General features: G+C 42.6%; 1 protein-coding gene across 2 annotated transcripts in view; it reads right to left on the minus strand.

Annotated features, from left to right (window-relative positions):
* The window catches only part of LOC148501113 (pleckstrin homology domain-containing family A member 7-like), an 88,118-nt gene that overhangs the window by 17,720 nt on the left and 47,922 nt on the right, over positions 1-22,476 (minus strand). For both annotated transcript variants that reach the window (XM_088450957.1, XM_088450956.1), the window contains exons 2-13: positions 18,552-18,700; positions 16,220-16,327; positions 15,165-15,237; positions 14,934-15,034; positions 14,428-14,543; positions 13,557-13,985; positions 12,010-13,039; positions 11,394-11,474; positions 10,146-10,238; positions 7,568-7,630; positions 5,244-5,324; positions 2,666-2,815 (exon numbers count right to left, since the gene is read on the minus strand). In XM_088450957.1, the coding sequence (XP_088307083.1) occupies positions 2,666-2,815; positions 5,244-5,324; positions 7,568-7,630; positions 10,146-10,238; positions 11,394-11,474; positions 12,010-13,039; positions 13,557-13,985; positions 14,428-14,543; positions 14,934-15,034; positions 15,165-15,237; positions 16,220-16,327; positions 18,552-18,638 (2,412 nt within the window). In that variant the 5' untranslated portion in view covers positions 18,639-18,700. The remainder of the gene's footprint in view (positions 1-2,665; positions 2,816-5,243; positions 5,325-7,567; positions 7,631-10,145; positions 10,239-11,393; positions 11,475-12,009; positions 13,040-13,556; positions 13,986-14,427; positions 14,544-14,933; positions 15,035-15,164; positions 15,238-16,219; positions 16,328-18,551; positions 18,701-22,476) is intronic.

Genomic DNA, 22,476 nt, shown 5'->3' on the forward strand with positions numbered 1-22,476 from the left:
GCTACTCCTCCAGCCGCTTTGGAGAGGGTGAGAGTGCTTCTTGCTATTTTGGGTCTATTACCTTTCCAGATATAATAAGTATTTGATACAATTTATTACATATAGATTTAGATAGGGGTCTAGGGATAGTACGAAATAAGTACATAAGTTTCGGGAGCAGCACCATTTTTGCAGCTGCAATCCGTCCCAGCCAGGATACCTCATGTAGCATCCATTCCTTAGTTAACGTTTCATAGGCTTTCAATAATGGCCCAAAATTACATTCAATGAGATCATGATCTCTAGCTAAATGCACTCCCAGGTATTTAAGGGACTTAGATTTCCATATATATCTGTAGGTCTCCTTCAATAAATCCTAGATTTTAATCACAATACGTTTTCACTTATAGTAATATAATGTAATATCACGTTACTGCTTTACTGAAAGATTAATTGATACTTTGAACTGAAGTGGTAAAGTTCAATACTGTAAGACTTGGCAAAAAAAATCAATACTAAAAATTTTAAAACTGCAACTACAGGGAACATTAAATAAAACAAACGTAATCTGGAGAGGGGCGAGTGCTGCAAAACACTACTTATTACAGAATACGCAGGGTTGAGAATACATAGTTTATAGGAGAGAAGGGACAAAAGGTGATATAATATAATATATTTAGAATATTTTCACCCCAAGTACAGGGCCGAAACTAGGATTTTTGTCGTCACCCGGGGCAAGACAGTTATTTGGCGCCCCCCTGGTAATTCCCCATAGTAAAGCCCCCTGCAGCAGTGCCCCTATAGTGATGCCCTCTTCAGGCAGTGCACCTATAGTAATACCCTCTGAGATAAATCCCCTGTAGTAGTGCCCACATAGTAATGCCCCTGTAGTAGTGCCCATATAGTAATGCTCCTGTAGTAGTGCCCACATAGTAGTGCCCATATAGTAATGCCGATATTGTAATGTCCCTGTAGTAGTGCCAATATGGTAATGCCCATGTAGTGCCGCTTACAGAAAAAAAAAAAAAAACTAAACGAAAAAACCCCCTCTTACCTTAAACCCCGGACCAACGTCCGGTCCGCCTGGCTGCTCCTCGGAACTATGGGAGAGATGTCATGATGTCTCTACCATTGTGCCCGTGGGGAGAGCCGGCAGCTGGAGGGAAGAAGCCCGGTGCCCGCTGGTAATAAAATCTCAGCAGGTGTCCAGCTTGGAGCCCCCCTGCGGTACGGGCTGGAGGACACCGACGGCGGGTGCAGCAGCGCACCCGGTTGAAACTTGCACCTCCAGCCCCCCCTAGTTGCGGCCCTGACAAGTATAACGTTAGACGATAAAGGCATTATTTTTTTTATATAAAGAATTTCTAGGACAATGATACACACTTTGAAATTACAGGGAGGAAGAGACTGAACCGGTATCATAAGCAATAATTATAATACAGATATGGTGATAAATTCATGGAATAGTGGTGGGGACTCGAAACAAGGGCATTCAAGACCAGAGTAGAACAAATATACAGCTATTGTTAAAGACTTCGATTAAAGGTATATAAAAAAAAACCTAAACATTTTTACTGCCCATTTCAACGTGCATCCTGACTTCTTGGACCTTGGCACTGTCCCCAAAAAGGAGTCTACTTTAGTAACTATAAGTCCACAGTCAAATCCACTAGCAGTTTATAACCGTATCATTATTCTTAGCTTTACCGTTTTTTCATAAATTGTTCAGTTTAGAATTTTTTTTTATTAATTATGCGCGTCTATGGAGCTTCCCCCCCTCCCCCAGCATCATAGTGATTAGTGTGCACTCAGAAATGAGCATTTCTACCAAAGTGCTTCTAGAATATTACAAAGAATAGAATAAGGAATGTGTCTCTTTACAAGTATCGGAGAAGGCTTGGTGTAGAACACCTCTGAGCTGCTGGAATAAAATCAGATTACTGTGTGTGCCTTGCATACCACCCCACATCAGCTTCATTAAATTATCACTTCTTACAAAATTATATTTTTTCCCCATCTCTGTGCAAAACTAGACACATTTGTGCACCTAGGGCCCAATACAGATTTAGAAGCAAAGCAGTAACTCTGCAGCTTGGAGTTAGATTTGGGAGGGGCGTATCCAAACTAAGAGCTAACTTGCTGCATAAAAATAAAGCTGTCCAGTATTTGTTGGCTACATGCAAAAGCTGCCAGTATTTACTGCACATGCAAATAAATAAATGTACTTTGCACCTCCTCTTCCTTGCATTGCAACATGGATTGTCCAGGTGCACAGTTACTTGCTTTCCTCTTACTTTTTTGTGTCCCTGAAAGTGCCACTATTTATCATATAATTGCAGGTTTCCAGAATATCAAGCGTACTTGTGCAAAAGTAGGCAGAAGATGACGCAAAGTAAATCAGAGTTGCAGATTTGTCTTTTTCAATTATTATAAATTAACCATAATGTGGGCGGATACCAGAAATAGTTAGATTAGGTTTCTTTAACTCCAACAAGATAAACTCTGCCATTACAGTCCAGGTTTTAAGGATATCCATGCTTGAACCCAGATTGTTAAATCAAATAGACTGATACACTAATTAAGCTACCTGTGCTCAAACATAGATATCCTTAAAACCTGGACTATAATACCGGAGTTTGGGAAGCTCTGTACTATAGGGTTATGAACCCACTTGCATATTACGCACCAGAGAGAGGTCACACAGCCTAGCCCGCACATACACCAGGTCATCCTGCAGCATCCTCTGCTGATACCAGATGTTCTCAATCACTTGCTCCTGACCCTGGAACTCCTCAAGGTGCTGATGAGTTAACTGAAGAGCATCTTCCAGTTTTTCCTAAAAAACGCACAACATAAAATATCAATAGAGATTTCAAAATGTAAACTAAAAATGCAAAAACTATATATATATTTTGACTCCATGGGGTACTGTAGCATTGAACTTATGTCTGATTGTGGAGCATAAGCAGGGCTTAAAGTGGTCTTGCAGTGCCCCTAGCAGTAAGCCCCTTACATAGTGCCCCCAGCAGTAGTCCCCCCTCCCCCATGCAGTGCCCCCAGTAGTGATCCCCCTATCCAGTGCCCCCCTGTAGTGGTCCTTGCTATTATTGCCCCCAGTAGAAATCCTCCCAGTAATGGTGCCCCCAGTAGTAGCCACCCCCAGTAGAGGTCCCCCCAGCCGTAGCCACCCCCCTCCCCCGTTGTGCCCCCAGTAGTGCAGACAGGTTTAAAAAAATATACAAACATACTTACCTATATCCACGCTGCTGCTCCGGACTGCGACAACGCTCCCGCCGCCCGCCAGTCCTCCCGGGCTGGTGCTCTCAGCATTATGGGAGAGACGTCATGATGTCTGTCCCATTACCCACTGCAGGAGCTGGACGGAAGCCCGGCTCTTGCAGTGGGTGCTGCAGCAGTCAATGAGAGTCTATCTGACTCTCATTGGCTGCTGTTTAACAAACGCATCGCCGCCAGCACTGGCGGCGATGCGTGTGTTATGCACAGCCTAAGCCAGCCTCCTGGCGCTATTGGGCAAGCGCTCAGGGGGAGGGAACGGGCTCAGCTGTGCAGCACAGGACCGGCGCTGGAAGCCTAGCGCCGGGGTCCTGTGTAAATGTGTAGCGCTGACCGCACTGACTGCGGTCAGCGCTACACAGGCTAACTAGGGCAGGCCGGTACCGTGGCCAGCGGCGCCCCCCCGTGCCACCGTTCCCACGGCGCCCAGGGCACGCACCCTGCTTGCCCTGCCCTATTACGCCACTGCTCCCTAGGCAGACAGTGAGTGGCTCTCTGTCTGTGGGACTTCTGTGCAGAGACTTGGTGGAGGACCATTAGAGGTGACGGAACTCAGCTCCACCCCATTCCTGCCCACTTTAACCCTGAGCATACTGATGTGTCCTAATTCACCAAGAGTATTTGCGACATATGGTACGAGACGCTTGGCGCGATTTACATGATCTGCCTAAGGGTATTGATTTGTACGTTATCCTAAATGTTGCATCTAATTTGCTTACAGTTTACCAGGCACACTAGATTGTGCACAACAATAAGCGGCATGGCGTAGTCGCTTGTATAAGAACGGGATCTTTTGCCTTATTATGTAGATTAGCGACAGAGTCGCGCACAGAAGTACGTGTACAGAACCAGTAGTCAGTGTACCCTTGCATTGTACTTTTGTCATGTTAGTGAGGCGAATAAGACATATTTCGAGAAAAGTCTTTGCTGGGACGATTGACTCGCAAAGTCTGTGGCATGAGCTGAGGTGTATGTGGACACTTCTGTATCTTTGGCCCTTTCGCACTAGGAATGCGCCAAAAATGGCTGCATTTAAAGTATGGACAATGCTGCAGACTCTTCCAACTGGGGAGCCGGAATTACGAAGAGAATGGACTCTCTCACGTAGCCAAACTTCAGGATGGGAGCGTTCTCAAAAACGCATCTTTATTCGACTTGTACCAAGCCAGGCGCATCTGCTACACACATGCGGTTGTATCATAAGATGCTTCCAACTTTGCCTACGGACGAATACATTTATTTTTTCAGGGCATAGTTTTTTGAGCAATGTAATCAGGGTTCACTTTAAACACTGCAACATCCTCTAAGTGTGCAGCTGTCAAATACTCATTTTAGATGGAGTTCTCCGCTCCATTTTTTTATGAATGCAGCGTGTAGCACTTTGTATTTCAGGCCGTTAAGCAAGAAGAACCTCACTTGTGAAGCGCATTATAATTCTTGCGTGGTCTGGCCAGCACACTTACAGATTCACGCCTTCCTCCCGCACGCTACAAGGTGTCAGGGGAGATGGATAAGGGTGTTGGCATGTGACCAACCACAGCTTTCATTCAATTAAAAAAAAAGTGTTCTCGGCAGCTCGGAGGTGGTGCACGTCAAATCTATTCTGCACAGCAAAGCAGAATAAAAAATATGCACCATCTACACCCCATTATCTCATGTCAATGAACTCTTTTCACACCATGTGCCCACTTTATGCCGGTCATCAATAAATTAAGGTTTTCCTTTACAGTATGTGCAGATTTACAGAGTAGATTATATGTAACCTGAGGAGAGCATCACCGATTATGTACCCGTTCTCCTACACTGGAGAAAGAGACCGCTCGCCTTGCAATGGTTAAAATGCATGTTTATTATCATGTACTCCTGTTCAGTGTGCCCATGCGTGTAATGCTGCGTATGTGTCAGTATGATAACCCCCTTTAATCCCAGGGTAGCTCCCAGAACAGTTTCATACAAAACACACAAATTACCTTTTCAGATCGAAGGTGAGAAGATTCCTCTTCAATGCTAATGAGAAGTTTATCCTGACCACACATCTTAGTTAGAAGAACCTGTTCAATAAAGGTAAAAAAAAGTTAATTTGATGAAATATAACTTTTATAGGGCTAGTTTTAGAACGATTACAAGTAGTATGTTGCCTATAAAATGTTTATCCTCCTTTTAAAAGTTATTTTTTTCATCAATTCAATATACACGATTTTATGACGTTCTTGTGCTGTGTATGTTGTGTTTTTACTATTGTCGTCTACAGTGTTTACAACCTTTAATAAAAAAATCAAAAAAAAAAATCAATATCATCATCTGATGTATAAGGGCACCTCCTGTATATCTGTATTGAAGTCGTGCTAAAAAGCCCCTCTTGGCACGCCAGGTCCCGTGAGACTCTAGCGCCAGGCTTCTATTTTTGTGTCTTTTTGCTGAAAATGTACATGAGTTGTGATGCGACTAGGACACACCAGACTATGCTCATTCATTTGATATTATCATCATCATCCTTTATTTATATGGCACCACAAGGGTTCCGCAGCGTCTCAAAAAGTACATTAACAAATGAGCAAACTCGTAGAACAGCAACTTACAGTACAAGACAATACAGAATAAGAACATGGTTTATAAACATTGCTACAGCGATCATAACACTCAAAAAAGCAGTAGGGCGCCAGCTACCAAGTGTTAAGTGCCCTTGTGGAGAGTTTTGAGTAGATGATCGTATGATTGAGGGAAGGAAAAGCACATAAGGGTAGAGGGCCCTGCTCGTGAGAGCTTACATTCTGTAGGGGGGGGGGGGGGGGGGAAAGAGACAGACAGGGATGACACAGATAGATAGGGAGGAAGAAGCATGTAAGCAGCAGGTTAGGATGAGAGCTGGAAGGCTATGATGAAGTAGTGAGTCTTGAGAGCCTGTTTGAAGATTTGTAGAGCGGAGGAGACTCTGATAGGGAGAAGGAGAGAGTCCCAGAGGTAGGGAGCAGCACAGGCGAGATCACGGAGGCCGGAGTGGAAGGAAGTGATCAATAGGTAAGAGAGGTGGGATGCATTTGTAGGAAAGGGAGGGAGATTAGTGTAATGTAGATGAAGGTGTGGTGAAGTGATAGGGTGAGTGCTCAGCTTAGTGGTTGGGTAGTAGGACCATTGTGGGGGAGAAAAGAAAGAGGAGTAACGAGAGAGAAGGAGGGAAACAGAGGGGAGGCATACAGAGGAGGGGAGAGAAGGGGAGGACACTAGGGAGAAAGGATAGAGGGGATATGCAACAGGTGTGTATCTGAACCTGTATACGAAGTGGTACAATGTAGCGGACACAGCTTTTTTCATTAAAGTACCATTGTGGTACATATACAGACTCACATGCACACAGATATACAAGTGTTCCATATCAAACTAATCAGCACAGTCTGCTGGGGCATCCTAGTCTCATCGTATTGCAACATTTTTGGCAAAAAAAATATGTCCGCTGCTAGCAGAGTAGCACGGGACCTGGTGGCTCACTCACGCCAGGCAAGTTGCGCGGCGTGTTGTATTACAGCTAGATGTACAGTGGCTTAACTAGGGTAGTTGGAGCCCAAGGAAAATTGAAAAACAGAGGCCCCCCCCCAAACTATTTCCGTACACTGAAAAAGTGGGCGTGGTCACATGCCGCAAGGGGCGTAACCACTGAAAAATGGGGGTGTGTCAACATGATACACCACCATTTGTCATCACTCTGGGAACATTCCTTTCCATATGCACCTTAATGCCCCCAGTAGTAGCTCCCCTTATAAAGTGCCTCCCAGTAGTGCCTTTTATGCAGTGCCCCTTATATAGTGTCCCCAGTGGTAGTGCCCTGTACACATAAAACACACAGACACACATATAAATTATACTTACCTGAATCCCTGCACCTGCCGCTGTCCACTCCTCCATTGCCGCTCGGCACTATGTAAAAGACATCATGACGTCTCTCCCTTCACCCACTGCGGGAGTTGGAAGGGAGCTCCAGCCATGGGTGCAGCAGCCAGTAAGAGTCTCTCTGACTCTTATTGACTGCATTGCTAAAACAAACACACCACTGGCGGTAGCATGTAGAGCACCGGACCACACTCGGTGTCCAGGGCACGTGCCCCGCTTGACCCCCCCCCCCCTGGATACGCCACTATAAATGTTTGAGGACACATCTGTACAAAATTTAAAAATTCTGCACATAAAGTATTTCCTTTTGTATTACTAACATGCCGCCACCTATTATGGCAATAAAAAACAATTTCTATAAAGAAAGGTTTCTGTTTTCCTTGTCAATTGAACAGAATAAAATACTCACATCAATAGTATTCTCTGCCATGCGTGCTGGATAAGGCGCCCTATATGGCGTTGACCCTGATGGCTAAGAAAAAAAAAAGAATTATGTTAGTTTCAAAGCAAATGCAAACTGGTTTGGTTAAAGTCTTTGCAATGTTTTTTTTTTATCGTTTGAAACACATCCTGTACACATGCATAGAAGCATAGATCTCTAAGCTGCAATGGAGAGCCAACAAACAAAAATTACTTAAAAAATTTACATAACACTACATTGCTGAACGCTGCCGATCTTCATTGAAGAAGGACAGATGCCATTCTCTGTGATGTGTCGCCACACATCAGTGTTTAATATGGCCATTTTCCTGCGAATCTCTATGAAGTGTAAGGAAAAATGAGCAAAGATATTGGTCATACATATTGCAAGGAAGTGAATAGCCCTCAATGGGGGAGATTCAAATGTTCTGTGCGCCCCCTGCTGGAAGTCAATTCAATTGTTTCTCTGTTCGGGTGCCCATTAGTATTTAACGTGGCTAAACACATCTAAGGGAGTCGTTAGGGCGCATCCAAACCACTGTTAGGGCGGCGAAAAGAACAGACTTTGTACACCATTTATTTTTGCACCTCAGGAGAAGAAACGAGTTCCCCAGCAGCTTTAGGCGCCCGGAGCAACAATTGAATTGCTCCACTGGGCGCTGAATCCTATAGACACTGAGCGAGGGTCATTCAGCACATAATACAGGGCCTGATTCAGAGTTGGGAATAGAGTGAGATATCTCTCTCAACTGTGAACCTGAACAAACCATATTGCAAAGCAAAGGGGTGTAAATACATACATTTTTTTTACATGTGGGGTAAATACTGGCTGCTTTTGCATGTAGCCCACAAATACTGTACAGCTTTATTATTACTCTACAAAATGTAGATGTCAGTTTGGAAACACTCCTCCCAAATCTAAATCTCTCTGCACATTTTAAATCTTCCCCACCTGCAGTGCAACATGGTTTCACCAAGATGATCAGTTGAGAGAGATATCTCACTCTATTCCCAAGTCTGAATCAGGCCCATTGTGTGCAAAATTAAATTTAGTTCAGGAATTCATCTATTACTGCACTGGGGAACCAGGCACAACTAGGGCAGGTTGCATTCTGTGGCACTTGTTAGGCCCGAAGGTTTGAGATAATATAGGAGTATTAGCAATCCAAATATCCTACAAGAAAAACAAGAGTAAAAGAAAATGGTGCCTAGTAATGGTCTCCGTTGCAGCCACATTGTTGGTAGTGCCACCTCTCTTCTAGTGTGCTAAGCATCCGTGGTTCTTGGAAGTCATTTCAAAGCCAACCAACATTAAAATGATGAAGTAAAGGCAAACCATTAAGAAATAAAAACTATACTAAATTCTATATAGCTAAATGACAAAAAAAAACACATCACTGCTACAATAAAAAGTAGGTACAATTTCAAAACCTGACTGCTTGGGAGACTCATTACCACCGATGTCTGCACTTAATGTATTCTTCAGGACCAATAGCTTTCAGTAGTCTGAATCTTAATAGTAGGTAAGCCAGGGTGTCAATTGATTGCTACATCAGTTTATCCAATCAACCTAGCAAGCTGGATGAGTTTTGGACAGATCCAAACTATTAGTTGGGATAAATAGAGAGAGTTCACCTGGAGGTATCCTTTGAACAAAAGCAAAATCGGAGATCAAAATTTGAAAGGTTACCAAGTAGTAAAATATTCTCCCCATATATTCTTACATCGTAGGCAACATCTCAAATTGAGCAAGCATTGTGTGCCTTCTCCATGTCCCCCAGCTATCTGCCTACAGTGACATCCCATTGAGCTGCCATAAACACTGGAATAATACCAATGTAAGCTTCACGGTCAGATATAGGGTGGTCCAAAAGTCTCCATACATAGGGAAAGTTAATACTTTGTGACAAAATGAAATGTATGGTTGGGAGAAGATGGTTTATAAGATACCACCAAACCCTGGGAGTGGTTCAAAAGGTCGACAGCATTAAAAAAAAAAAAAAAAGACTTTCAGAAGGTCATCTGCTTCTGAATATTGACAGTAAAAATGTTGACATGGTCATTAGGTCAACTTTCATTGTTTAGAGTATTTAGTTCGACACATGACCGTTTTTTTTAATTATTTTAGCCTAACTGTAAACATCATGGAAAAAAACAAAAAAAAAAAACAAGTGTCGACATGTTAAATGTCAACCTTTTGACTGTGTTGATCATTTAACCCTGTCGATCTAAATACAGGTCTACAAAATGATGGTCAGCCTAGTGACGCTGTCAACCTTTTTATACTGTCGACATTCAGAAAGTGTAGACCTTCTGAATGTCACCTTTTTATTGTTGACCAATCAACCGGTGTCCCAAAACCTACTGTATGATTCCTAAAGAGTCCAACTGTGCTAACGGGATTAACATCATAAATATAGAAACTAGGTAAAAGTGATAAAAATAAGATTTTACATGCTTTTAATATTTACAACGTATAAAGCCAATAATAATAATTGTATGCTTGCAAAGTTTTCAAACGTAACGTAACATATGCACAAATTTAATATAGATCATGTGATCCTCACCACGGCACTCAGTGACATCCTCTTCCCTGCAGGCAAGTGAGGACGATTGGAAACAGGAGGTAATGGCGGCAACTGTGAGTAAGTAGCTGAGCCCTGTAAAATGACAACAGTTTTGTTTAATAAAAATAAAAGATAAAATATACCATTTAACAGGCTAGTTCGTTATGTGTAAATCCCAAGCTCGTGAAATTTGCAGGTGTACGGTCACCATCAAAATAAATTCATCATTTAAGTGATAAATGCCATATTTGCACCAATAGCGGGCAGTTAAAATAAGCAGACTAGAAACTAGCAGACATGGAATAAAATTGTATCATTAAGATCCCTAGAGATCATTTAAACAAATTATTTACATTGCATGATTTTATTTTCACCTTCTATTCTCCATCCAGACTAGTACATTGGTGGACATCCGTCACCTCTGTTAGGACCAGCAGCAGTCAGGTACAATGTGGCAGAGTGTGCAGCATGGACAGGATGTGCACTGGTATATAGGTAAGGGTAAGACCTCCCAACATGAGAACAGTACCATCATGCAATTGTTCAGTATGGGAAAGTTCTAGTGAGTGCACAAGTTAGTGTGTATGTATCAGACATAGGGGGGAGATGTATCAAAACCTTGGAGAGATAAATTGGAGGAAGATAAAGTACCAGCTAATCGGCTTCTAACTTTCATTTTGGAAAGAGAAAGAGAGAAAGAGAGAAACCAACCAATCAGCTCCTGTCACTTTACAGACTGTTTTTGAAGAATGACAGTTCGGAGCAGATTGGTTGGTACTTGGGCCCTGTCAAGTGACAGTTACAAGCTGAATGGTTGGTACTTTATCTCTCTCCACTTATCTCCCCCATAATATACTTTAAAGTGAATTACAAAAAAAACACAACATTCTGCACACTTCTTAGACCACAATAGAAATCTGCACACAGTATGAATCTTTCAATTTTTGTTCAAAACATAGGTAACCTGGTGCACTATAGAGGTACAGTGACTTTAATAAGAGCCATACATTCCGATGAAAACAAAGCTTCATCAAAAACAGAGACCTCTCTAATGACACATCAGTGGGCATTTTACACAAGCAAGAACAACAAATCTGACAATAAAAGCAGGAAGGAACTAGGGACTGCAGGTGACATATAGCCTGAATATTTAGCCCCCCCTCATCATAATTTCACTAATCATGACCTTTACATTAAAGACGTGTGTCTATTGACCATGTTCATCATCTCATACAACACTCCACTCACCATCTTGGACAGGTGCCTCGGAGAGCAGCCAAGACCCCGGCCAGAGCATACTGTTGGAGGGAGGAATGACCTCTCAGAATACTGTTGGCAGAAAGAGATGGAAAACTTATCAAAACAGAAAAACAGTTTTATTCAAAATGTTTCCATTGAATTCACTTTCTGTAGAACTACTACAGGAAACAAAAGCCGTTTGTAGGATGTGACCCTTGTATCTAGGTGTGTTTTTGTACTCTCGGCCCGCTATGCAGTCCATGAGTTGACATATTAACCAAGCAACAGAGCTAGTATTTTCATATTAAATCAATTTGTACTTTGTGTTTTTTTATACTATGGAAGTGTATAGCATTGTATTCACTTGGCTATCTGCTTTTCCATATACAAGGACATTTTTGTGCCTCTTGTGGAGGGCTAGGGATTGAGCGCATTATGCATGATGAGGTGCATTATGAGAAAATAAAATTATGACGGATTATACTGAATCTTTGCTAATACAAACAAGATGCATTTACATATTGGATTCATTTCTGTCTTTATTTTGAACATAGCTTAATAGGCCACTGTACTTTCTCAAATAAGAACACAACAGAATTGAAAGCAGACACAGAAGTTCACCTACCCTTGGTCCTGTGCTTCTATGTCTTCTTAGCGATGGAGTTAGAGACAGTTCTATAGGGTATTCTTCTACTATTGCCCTCTCTGATGGAGCATTTGGTCTTATATGCATTCTGCTGTTGGGATATCCATGAGCCCTAGAAGGCAACGTAACTCCACATCCATCCACCAGCCTTTCATCTTCAGCCCCTAAAGGCTGAGATCTCCTAGCGTATCGATTAGGACCCTTTGCCATAGCAGGTGCAGAGAAAGGGTCCTCAGATGGCAAAACATCGTACCTATCAGATGGCGTTTGTGGTCTTGACACGGACTTAACCATTTGATTTCTGGTCCTGGAGCTGGTTACAAAGTACTCGCCTGTTCTTTCGTCTTTAAGTCTTATAGTTGCAGAATTTGGAACTCTTTCTTCTGAAGGAATGATGTCTACCCTCCCAATCGGTGTATTGGATCTAACAGTTATTCTACCCTGGGAAGGAGAACCAGTCACAGCAACAAACACGTCCTCATTCGAATTGGTTCTATGCTGATGAGAATGTATTTTTGGACTGAGACTTGGTGTAAGAGGCATATCTTTTTTGGTAGGACTGCCAACAGGTGATGCAGTAGTATTTTCAGCATAGTGGGGGGATTTCTCGCAAATCAAAGGGCTTCCATACTTCATATTAGGAGGAGGACTTCTCTTCATGATTCTGTGTCTGGACACCTCTGAGGGAGTTGGTGGAAGAGACTGCGATCTTGAAGCCTTAACCAACCTCTGAACAACATATTCCACCCTTTCAGGTGAAGGACATGATGGAGAGCAAGAAAGTGGAGTAGTGTTCCTTCCATCTTGCATTTCATGGGGCTCAGTTTGTGCAATTTGTTTTTCATCTCTCGAGTACCAGTTCCTCTCTACAACGTCCGCTCTATATACATGAATAGGGACAATGGCAGGAGATGAAGGAGTAGAGTGGGAGCGAGGAGAGGCATATTCATCATGTGGACACTCAAATCCCTTCTGAAGATGTCTAGGAGGACTCCTGGTTTTGGGAGATCTGAGAAAACATACAATTGCAGTTAAAAAACACATATAGATCTATACAGATGTGTCCTTCTACACCTAGCATCCATACACCAAATGGTATGAGACACAAGGCACGGCCAAGTTACTCCGAGAGGTGTAGCGTTTTTTTTTTAAATTAAACTGTGCGCCTGATTTGCATCGCAGAATAAGTGAAACACCACCAGAAGTGTACTACAGACACTGGGCTGCGACTAACTGCACAAAAATTTGTTTTAAAAACGTACAAAGTCGCAGATGAAGCACAACGGAGCTTGGGGTGAGAAAAAGCAATCTAGCAAAGTACTTTTGTCACTCCCATTGTTTTATTTATGCGAATAAGATGTACAATTTGAGCAACGAAGTCGCTCGGCGCGGCAGAGTCACCCGAGACCGGGCTTGCCAAGAGCAGCTGCTTGGCGCAACAGAAGCCACAGTGTATGAGGACACATCTGTATAACTAGAAGGCACTAAACATTAGGCTATTCATGTTCCAACAAAAAATTGCTTACTCTACAGAAGACTGATCCTTATGAAATGGCACCCACTCCTCATCCTCAGGAATGGAGTCCTTTCCCTCTTGAGACATCTTACTTTCCACTTCTTGTCTGCTGAACGTGAACTCCATGTTCTTTACCGTGCTTTCTGGTGTTGGCGGGGGGACAGATCCGTTCAGGGATATAGAGGTGTACTGTTGTATAGCATCTGTTAAGGACTCCCTCAGTCCACTGAACAAGCTATCTTTCTCCAGGTCTCCGTTCCTGTCCTGTTCTAGGAGACTGGAGCTCTCATCGTTCGATCTGCTCTCAGACAGGTGAGCAATCTCCAGAGACTCTGCACTTTTTCCATCCTCACCTGCAGTATTTATTTCAGAGTGGGAGAAATCCTCATAGCTGGCATAAAGTTCATCCTGAGGATTCATGCTGTGACCGTGGCTATTCCTGCAGGAGGGGAAAACAGCAGTATGCCCATCATATACCATCATCTATTACAGTGAATAGTAATACCAAACACAATAGAACAGTCGCCCGAAAGATTATTCTTGAAAAGTAATTTTTGACATTCCGGGGATAAAAAACAAAAAAACAACAACAACAACAACCCATATACAACTGAGTAAACAGTGTTTGCACCCTTCATGGGCAGGAAAGAGTGCGACGATGGTACACAGGCCTCACAAGGATTCACTCCCACAGTTACTCTCCGTTTCTGCGGAACACCAAAGTTATGGGATACTAGATCATTTTCTTTCATCAAGTTTATTCAGTTTCATTAAGATTCTGTCTGCGAGCCAAATGTGAAACTATAGGAGATGCTCTATTCACAGGCTTCAGTGGTCTCCTAGACATGTCTGATATCAAATAAGACACTGAATATTCATACTTGTGTTTGTGGTCACCGACTACCAGGGCAGACTGGTTCATGGCTCGGATCCAGGCATTCATGTCTTCTTGTGTGTCGGCTCCAAAGTAATAGGTCCTCATGCCAGGGTGTTCCGCCTGGAAGATTGGAGTACAAGAAGATTGGTTACAAAGTTCTATGTGGTGGTATTCTTTGTTGGCTATATACTGTATATTGAGATTGAAGTCTGTGGAAGAACAGGATAGAAGAAATGTTTGCCCCTTTCTAGTGGTCTTTTGTATGGATCAGCAACATAAGCGGCAGTTGAGTTGACAATGTGATGATTACCAGCATCAACATTGCTTAACTGTATTTACTGCAATATGAACAGAGAAAGTCCCTGTATAGCTGCACCTGTAAATCCATGGTTTAAAACTTTAAATTATAAAGAATATGTAAAATCACTAACTAAACTGCAAAAAGGTATCTTGACCATAAAAAAAAAAATGCATTCTAAAATGTAAAAAGTATTTGTAGGTAAAATTGACCTTAAAACTGAATCTTCGATTCTTCACTTCCCTTGGACTGGCAGGTAAGATCTCATAGCTCGGTAACAGGATGCTGCCGAGTACAGTTTCCTCTCGGCTGTCTGTAAAAAAAAAAAAAAATGCACACAAAACCCTCAAAAACAATACATGTAATTATTAAGAATCAGGTTATACTTGATAGAGATGTAGTGTTCAGATAATTAGTAGAATATATGATAAGTTTCACTTTACCTCGGTAATAAAATAGGCAGAAATCTGACAGCACAAACCATCTTCTCTTCCAAAGCCGCAAACCTGAGCTATCCTACAGGAAACATAGGACAAACACATTTCAGAAAAATATAAAAAATAAAATTTCAAAACACACACACACACACACACACACACACACACACACACACACACACACACACACACACACACACACACACACACACACACACACACACACACACACACACACACACACACACTTCTGCATTTAAAAAAACAAACAAAAAAAAAACCCACCATTGGTTTGCGTTTTAGATTTTTCCCTGCTCAATAATTCAATGGTTTAAAATGTATTCAAATAAATAAAATACAATCAGAATGTGGGTACACAGATGTAAGTCTAATGCCGCATACACACTAGAACACCAGACTATAAGTTGGACGATATAAACGATAATCATGTTCAATATCATCCAGTGTGTATCCCGCGGATCGTTAACAATGACCTTCATCGCCTGTACTTGCAGGGCAACCTGACTATATCGTCAGGTTCTGCAAGTACTGGAATGAGGGAGGATGCCATCACTGTACAATATCGTTAGCGATATCGTTCAGTGTGTATGCACAATGTCGTTAACGACATTGAGCCCGGAAGTGTCGGGGAAACCCTTAACGGTATGCTCCATGGAGCGATATAGTTAAGTGGGTACGAGCATTTAGCCCATGTAATTTTTTTAATCCAACACTAGGGGGTGACCTATTACATGTATACAGTTGATAGACATTTTAGAACATTTTCTTCAACAAACCGTAACATAAAAAACAAACAAAAACAATCAAAAACACAACAATAAATATTTGTGGGGATCTAGGGTATAACCATGTTTAACAGTTAATTCATGTTTTAGAACCATCACTGGAGATGAATGTAACATATGAAAGTAACTCACTGCCGTTGCAGCAGTCCTTGATTTACACATGAATAAATGTAGTATAATTAAGGAATTCAACAGAGAATGTATTTTTATTTTTCATCAAACCAAAGTGTTTTCTAAGGATGAGAGTTCGCTGACCTGTTTATAAAGCCAACCTCTGATTACCACCGGCGAGTTAGGATCTCTCTTAATAGAATATTCCCTTTTTCCAAATGTGTGCACCCGTTTCACTGATCTGGTTGAAGGCTAGACAAAGACAGAAAAAGGGTTAATCTCAAGACTTGATATAAATAACCAATTAATTCTAAAGCACAGGTTCTCAAACTCGGTCCTCAGGACCCCAAACAGTGCATGTTTTCCAGCTCTCCTCACAGAATCACAAGTGAAAAAAATAAATTAGCACCAACTGTGGAGCTTTTAAAATATGTCAGTGAGTAATGAATACACCTGTGCACCTGCTGGGTGACCTGGAAAACATGACCTGTGTGGGGTCCTGAGGACAGCGTTTGAGAACCACTGATCTAAAGGATTTGCAAATAATTGTTGATGTGCAAGCTTTTGGGAATGATCATGGACAATGATTAAAAATAAATAAATAAAAATATCATCAAAGAGGAACTTCAATACTTGTATGCAATGTCATTTTACATTTACCTTAAAGTGGTTTGTTGTTTTAACAATTTGTTTTTCAGGCCATCTGCTGCATGACAAATATGAATGCACTTTATGGTCAGGGATATTTGAAGAACAGATGCTAATGTCCGGAATCCCAATAAATGAGAACCCTTTTATGTCAGGTTACAAACATAATTAATTTATTGTTTATTTATATAGCGGTCTCAAAGTACAGCAATGTACAGTCACATAAATCCCTCTCCCCAGAGGCGTATTAAGAGAGGAGGGGGCCCGTGTGCATTCCCCGTCTGGGGCCCCCTCCTCTCTCCCCGGCGGCCGGCCGCAGCAGTAGACTCCGGGCACTAGTCTGTGCCCAGAGTCTACTGCACATGCCCAGCTCTCCAAGAATATGGCCTGGCCTCCATTTTCCTGGTAATTTCCCTACTGCGCAAAACAGCAGGAAAATGGCAGCGGCGGAGGGGTAAGTATTAAAAAATATGGGTGCAGGGTGTGCGGTGTTGGCCTCCCTGGACCCAGGGGCCAGAGTGCTCCGCACACCCATTATAAATACGCCCCTGCCTGTCCCTTTGGAACTTAGTCAAAGGGAGAGATGGATCAATCCTCCTAAAAACAACAAGTGATGTAGCTTAGATCAACCAATCAGCTTCAAGCTATCTTTTTCCAAGTACACTCTATAAAATGATAGCTAGGTGCTGATTGGTTGATATGGGTAACTTCTCCACCAGTCCTCTTTAGAAGATTTAATACATTACCCCTTAGATATCTGCCACTCACGGGCTACTTTTTGCTTGCCAGAAGCTAATTCGCCTACAAGCATTTTTTGGACTGTGGGAGGAAACGGGCAAAAGCATGGGGAGAGCATAGAAACTCCCCATCTAAATCGGACCCATGTCCTCAGACAGCAATTCTAACCACTGTGCAACTATGCTGCTAATAGATATCTTGATAAAGAATTATGAACCAAACAGCTCATAATTCTGTCATGCTAGAAGATACAGTTTTACGCTGTTAAGGACAAGCACTGACAACAATTGTGTCTTTGCCACCATATAGATCATGCTTATTTATCATGCAGTTGGTACCATGAAAAATATACGCATAGTTGAGAAACTGCTTATCTAGTATTATACTAATATTATTTACTGCTATCCTTTACTTATAAAGTGCCAACATACAGATGTGTCCTCATACACCATTGCCTTAGTCGCACCAAACGCCCTTCTCGGCGCACCAGGTCCCGTGTGCCTGTTTGCACCCAGGGTATTTTTCACTCAAATCTGCATCTTAGTCGCACAAATGATACAATTGGATGTGACAAAACTGATTAACGAGACTGCACAGATTAATTTGATATGTGACACCGGTATATATGTGAGCGAATAAGCCTGAATCTGTATATATGAAGTGTTACGATGCAGCGGTCGCGGATTTTTTGCACAACAATACGATTTGTTGTGCTTCACCTGCGACTTTGTACATATTTAACACAAACTCCTGTGTGGTTAAAGCTGCAGCTCTGCATCTGTTACGCTACATCGCTCGTCGCGGCTCACTTGCGCCGAATGGCATATTGAGGCTTGGTGTATGAGTACACATCTGTATTACATAACACTGTACATTAAGATGATCATGGTACACGCAAGTATCAGGATTACAAGAAGCAGAAGATAAAGATGGCCTTGCCGAAGGAGATTACAATCTAAGCGCTGGATACATAAAGTCATAGAATAATAACTGTGGTTGGTGCTGGGCAAAGTGTGTTTGGCTGCTGTAAGGCAGGATAATTAATCAGAAGATTACTTTGTTTTCTTTTAGTTTTCAAAACTACACTCACCCTTGACCCAAAGTTGACAGAGGCCGTTGTGGCTACACTGCTTGCCACACTAAGCCCACTCCTAGGACGCTCCATCTCTTCAGTCATGGTTCGTGGCCTCTAATGAGAAAGGGATTTTCACTTGCTGGGTCAGGAGTTCATAAAAGACCCTGTAATACAAACATTTCATTAATGATCGATTCCCAGTTACTCAGCCAGAAAGCAAACGTTTTAAAAAGGGCTGAACGTTTCATTGACTTTCACTAACACATTTTAAAGCTGAGAACTAGGCAGGGTAACTGAAGGCCCTAAAATAAACCTTTGTGGCCTTATAGCTTCTCCAGGTGGCTAAATGTTTTTTCTTCAGAAAGTTTGAGTTAACATCTGTATGTAGAGGTTCCAAGAACGTTCTCCTCTTGACCAGCAGAGCTTCCAAGACTTATTAAAGTGCCTATCCGCTAGACGATAAAAATCAGCGATTGAACGATAACAATAGCGATATCATTCGTATATCGTTCTACAATCATTTGAAAACAGCTTGCAGATTGTTTAAAAAATTGGTCTTTTAGACACCTATCATCGTGCAAACATGCTGGTCAACCCGACATGACAGGCTCAGCATATTTGCAAATGATTGATTGTGCCTACACTGAATGACTGCTAGTTCAGTGTAGGCACATCACAGACTGACAAACTACTGCACGATTACAATGTCGTAATCATGCAGTCTTTTGCCTGTCTTCTAGTGGATAGGCACCTTTACATTTACTAAATCTCTGATTCTCAAAAAAGTCTCATGTGGGTCGAAGTCCCCTACAGTGACAACAGCAATGGCACAGCCAATGGGGAGCAACAGGTGACAACATAGGTCCATCCAGCCTCCACCCACTTTAGAATCCCACGGAAATGTTGTCTGGAGCGTCATATAATAAAATAAGTAAATGTATGAGCATAGTCTCAAATTGAGGGGCATTAGAAGCCTCTGTTGTGTGCCTCTTAATTAAACAGCGTTCAGAAGAGATCTGTGATCCAATAAGAATGGAGCCTCGAAAAAGCAGGTTTAAAAAAAAAAAAAAAATACAATACACCCAAAATAAACCAAACAAAACATAACCTATATGTGCGCTTTTGGATCACTTTGCAGGATTCCATTGAACGCCCAACATTCAAACAACAGGTTGGGTACGGGATTCCGATAATCAGAATACTGACAGTGGCATCCTGACAGTCAGAATCCTGACCCACTAAGGTAAGTGCCCTTAACCCATCTTTCCCGCAGCCTAATCCCAACCCTACCCTTCTGCAGCCTATCACCCCCCCCCACACACTTTTCGCCTGCAGCCTAACCCTCGCCTTATTGTCTAACCCTAAAAAGGTGCATACACACACAATGATTTTTTATCGTTCAATCGTTGAAAAAAATAGTTCACTTTCTCAGTTAAAATGATGAACGATTATCGTTAATGTGCGTTCAGTTGGTCAGTCTGAATGAACTACAAACGTGAACGATTTTCATTAAGGGAATATGCAAAAATCGTTTGTAGTTCAAAAAAATCGTTCATTACACTTTTAAAAATCTGACAGATAAGTCTGACAGATAAACTGACAGAAAATCATTCATAAAATAGTTGTGTGTATATGCAGCATTACAGTCGGGATGCCGGCAGTTAGGATTTTGATGCCGGGTTTCCGACACCGGTATTCTGAGCCCGGCATCCCGACCGCCTGGATGGTAACTACATTCCCCTAACACAGTGGTTCTCAAACTCTGTCCTCAGGACCCCACACAGATCACATTTTCCAGGTCGCCCAGCAGGTGCACAGGTGTATTCATTACTCACTGACACATTTTAAAAAAAATCCACAGGTGGAGATAATTACTGCACTATTTGGGGTCCTGAGGACAGTGGCCCTGATTCAGACACTCACGCTCTGACAGAGTGCTCGCTCTGAATCAGGGCCGTCCTTCCTGATTTTTAGAGCCACCTCCTGGCCGCTCTTATAGCTGTGGGTGACCACCCATAGCTCTAGCGAGCGGCCAGGAAGATGGTCGCAATGGTCAAGACCATCGGGCTTGCGACGTGACCCTTGTGGTAGGGTCTCGTTGCCGCAAGCCCTAGAGTGCTTTCGGCTCTAACAGAGCTGAAAGCACTCCCACTGACATCACTTGTGATGTCAGTGGGGCCGGCCCCAGACAGTAGGCGTTCCCATGGGAATGCCTCCGTCTGGGCAGCCACGCCCCCAGCCCGCCCACCAAAGGGGGCGTGCTGTCACTAAACATCGACAGCACGCCCCCTTTGATACAAGACCCGGAGCGACGGTTTGCCCGTCGCTATCTGGGTCTCGCGCATGTGCACGACGGAGCTGGCTCCGTCGTGCGCATGCGCATTGGGCCAACATCGACCCGCTTGCGAGTGCTCAGCGCTCGCGTGCGGGTCTTAATCAGGCCCAGAGTTGGAGAACCTGTGCCCTAACAAATCCACTGTAAAGAGCTATATGAAAAACGAACCTATTCTTCCAATTGTGGGCGACACCTGCACATCACTGACGTGATACCCAGCACAATTATAATTAAAATAAAAATCAAGAATATTGAAGTCACTACTGTTCTGCTTTTAGAGAAGAAATACTGTAGCCATGATTAGAAAGACGGTGAACCCACCAAAGTCTCCAGCACTGGCTGTAAAACAATGACGCAAAAGGATTTTTTTGGAAGTCTTATTACACTGTAGAACTCAGAGTTACAGCAAGGACACACGATTGTACAGTGACTGCTGGAGAACAGGAAACTTTATGATCCAAATCCTTAAACAATACAAGCATTTATAATACACACTTAACTTCATAACAAAACGGAGATTAATCACTTTTTTTTTCTTTTTACTATAAAACCATTAGCAGCCATTAAACAGACCCACATTTAAGTCTATTAATGTATTTAGCCGACAGCAATACGAGCTGCATTGTATTACAGTAGTCTACATATTTGGAGACAAGCGAGGAGTTGCCTGTGAGTGGTCAATGTCCACTGTCTGTGCCGCTTCTCTATGCAAGCACCAGAGAGATAAGTTCATTTCATGGAGCTGCACTCAAAATAGTATACAAGAGTTCCAATCCGTGACAGTGGTAGGAGATAATGACCTACTATAATAAGCCACTGTCCTCACAGTGCATGAATGTGATGAAAAGCATTTATAAAAATAACAGAGACTTTTTGTGTTGCAGATTAGAAAGAAATATTTAAAGGAAAAATAACTTGTGTTAAAAGAAAACGCCCAACATTGATATCTGGTAACTGTTCTGAAAGCCACAAAATACAGTAATAGTTGTTGTTTAGTGACAACAGCATACACACAGAAATGGTCACACCTCCTACGCCATGGACAGGAGCTCTGCTAAACAATATACAGAGGAGGGCAATGGGCCAGATTAGGAGTCAGATGCAGCAGTGCCCATGTGTGTCTTTTGCCAGAGTCAAGTCTGAGATGTTATGCAAATTCTGCTACAAAGCCCTTCCCTGGTGTACATCCGTGCGTATGAATGTGCAATGACTGAGACGTCCACTGCCAGCATCCGTAGACGCGGAAATACCGCTTGGACGCACCATTAAAACTTGTGCAGATTATATGTGCGAGTATGGCCTCCAATGTGAGCGATGTCACCGTTCAGGAACGCCGCATACATTGTGCTACCTTGCATCTGACTTTGTACTGAGACTCTACAAGAACAAAATCGAGATGCATGTGCCTACGCCGACTGCTTGTTCCACAGAGGAAAAAGCCTAATGTTGAGAGTAGGAACGGCCATCAGTAACAGATGGTTCACAACCAGGGCTGTAGCTAGGATAGTGCAGCCGGTGCCATGGCACAGGGCACCACAGGTCAGGGGGCATGGTTTGTGCCTGTCAAATTTCTGTTTATTATCATTCTTGCTTGTAGCTTCCTCT

The sequence above is a fragment of the Taudactylus pleione genome, unplaced genomic scaffold, assembly GCF_031769625.1.
Source record: "Taudactylus pleione unplaced genomic scaffold, aTauple2 ptg000535l, whole genome shotgun sequence".
In the NCBI taxonomy this organism is placed as follows: Eukaryota; Metazoa; Chordata; class Amphibia; order Anura; family Myobatrachidae; genus Taudactylus; species Taudactylus pleione.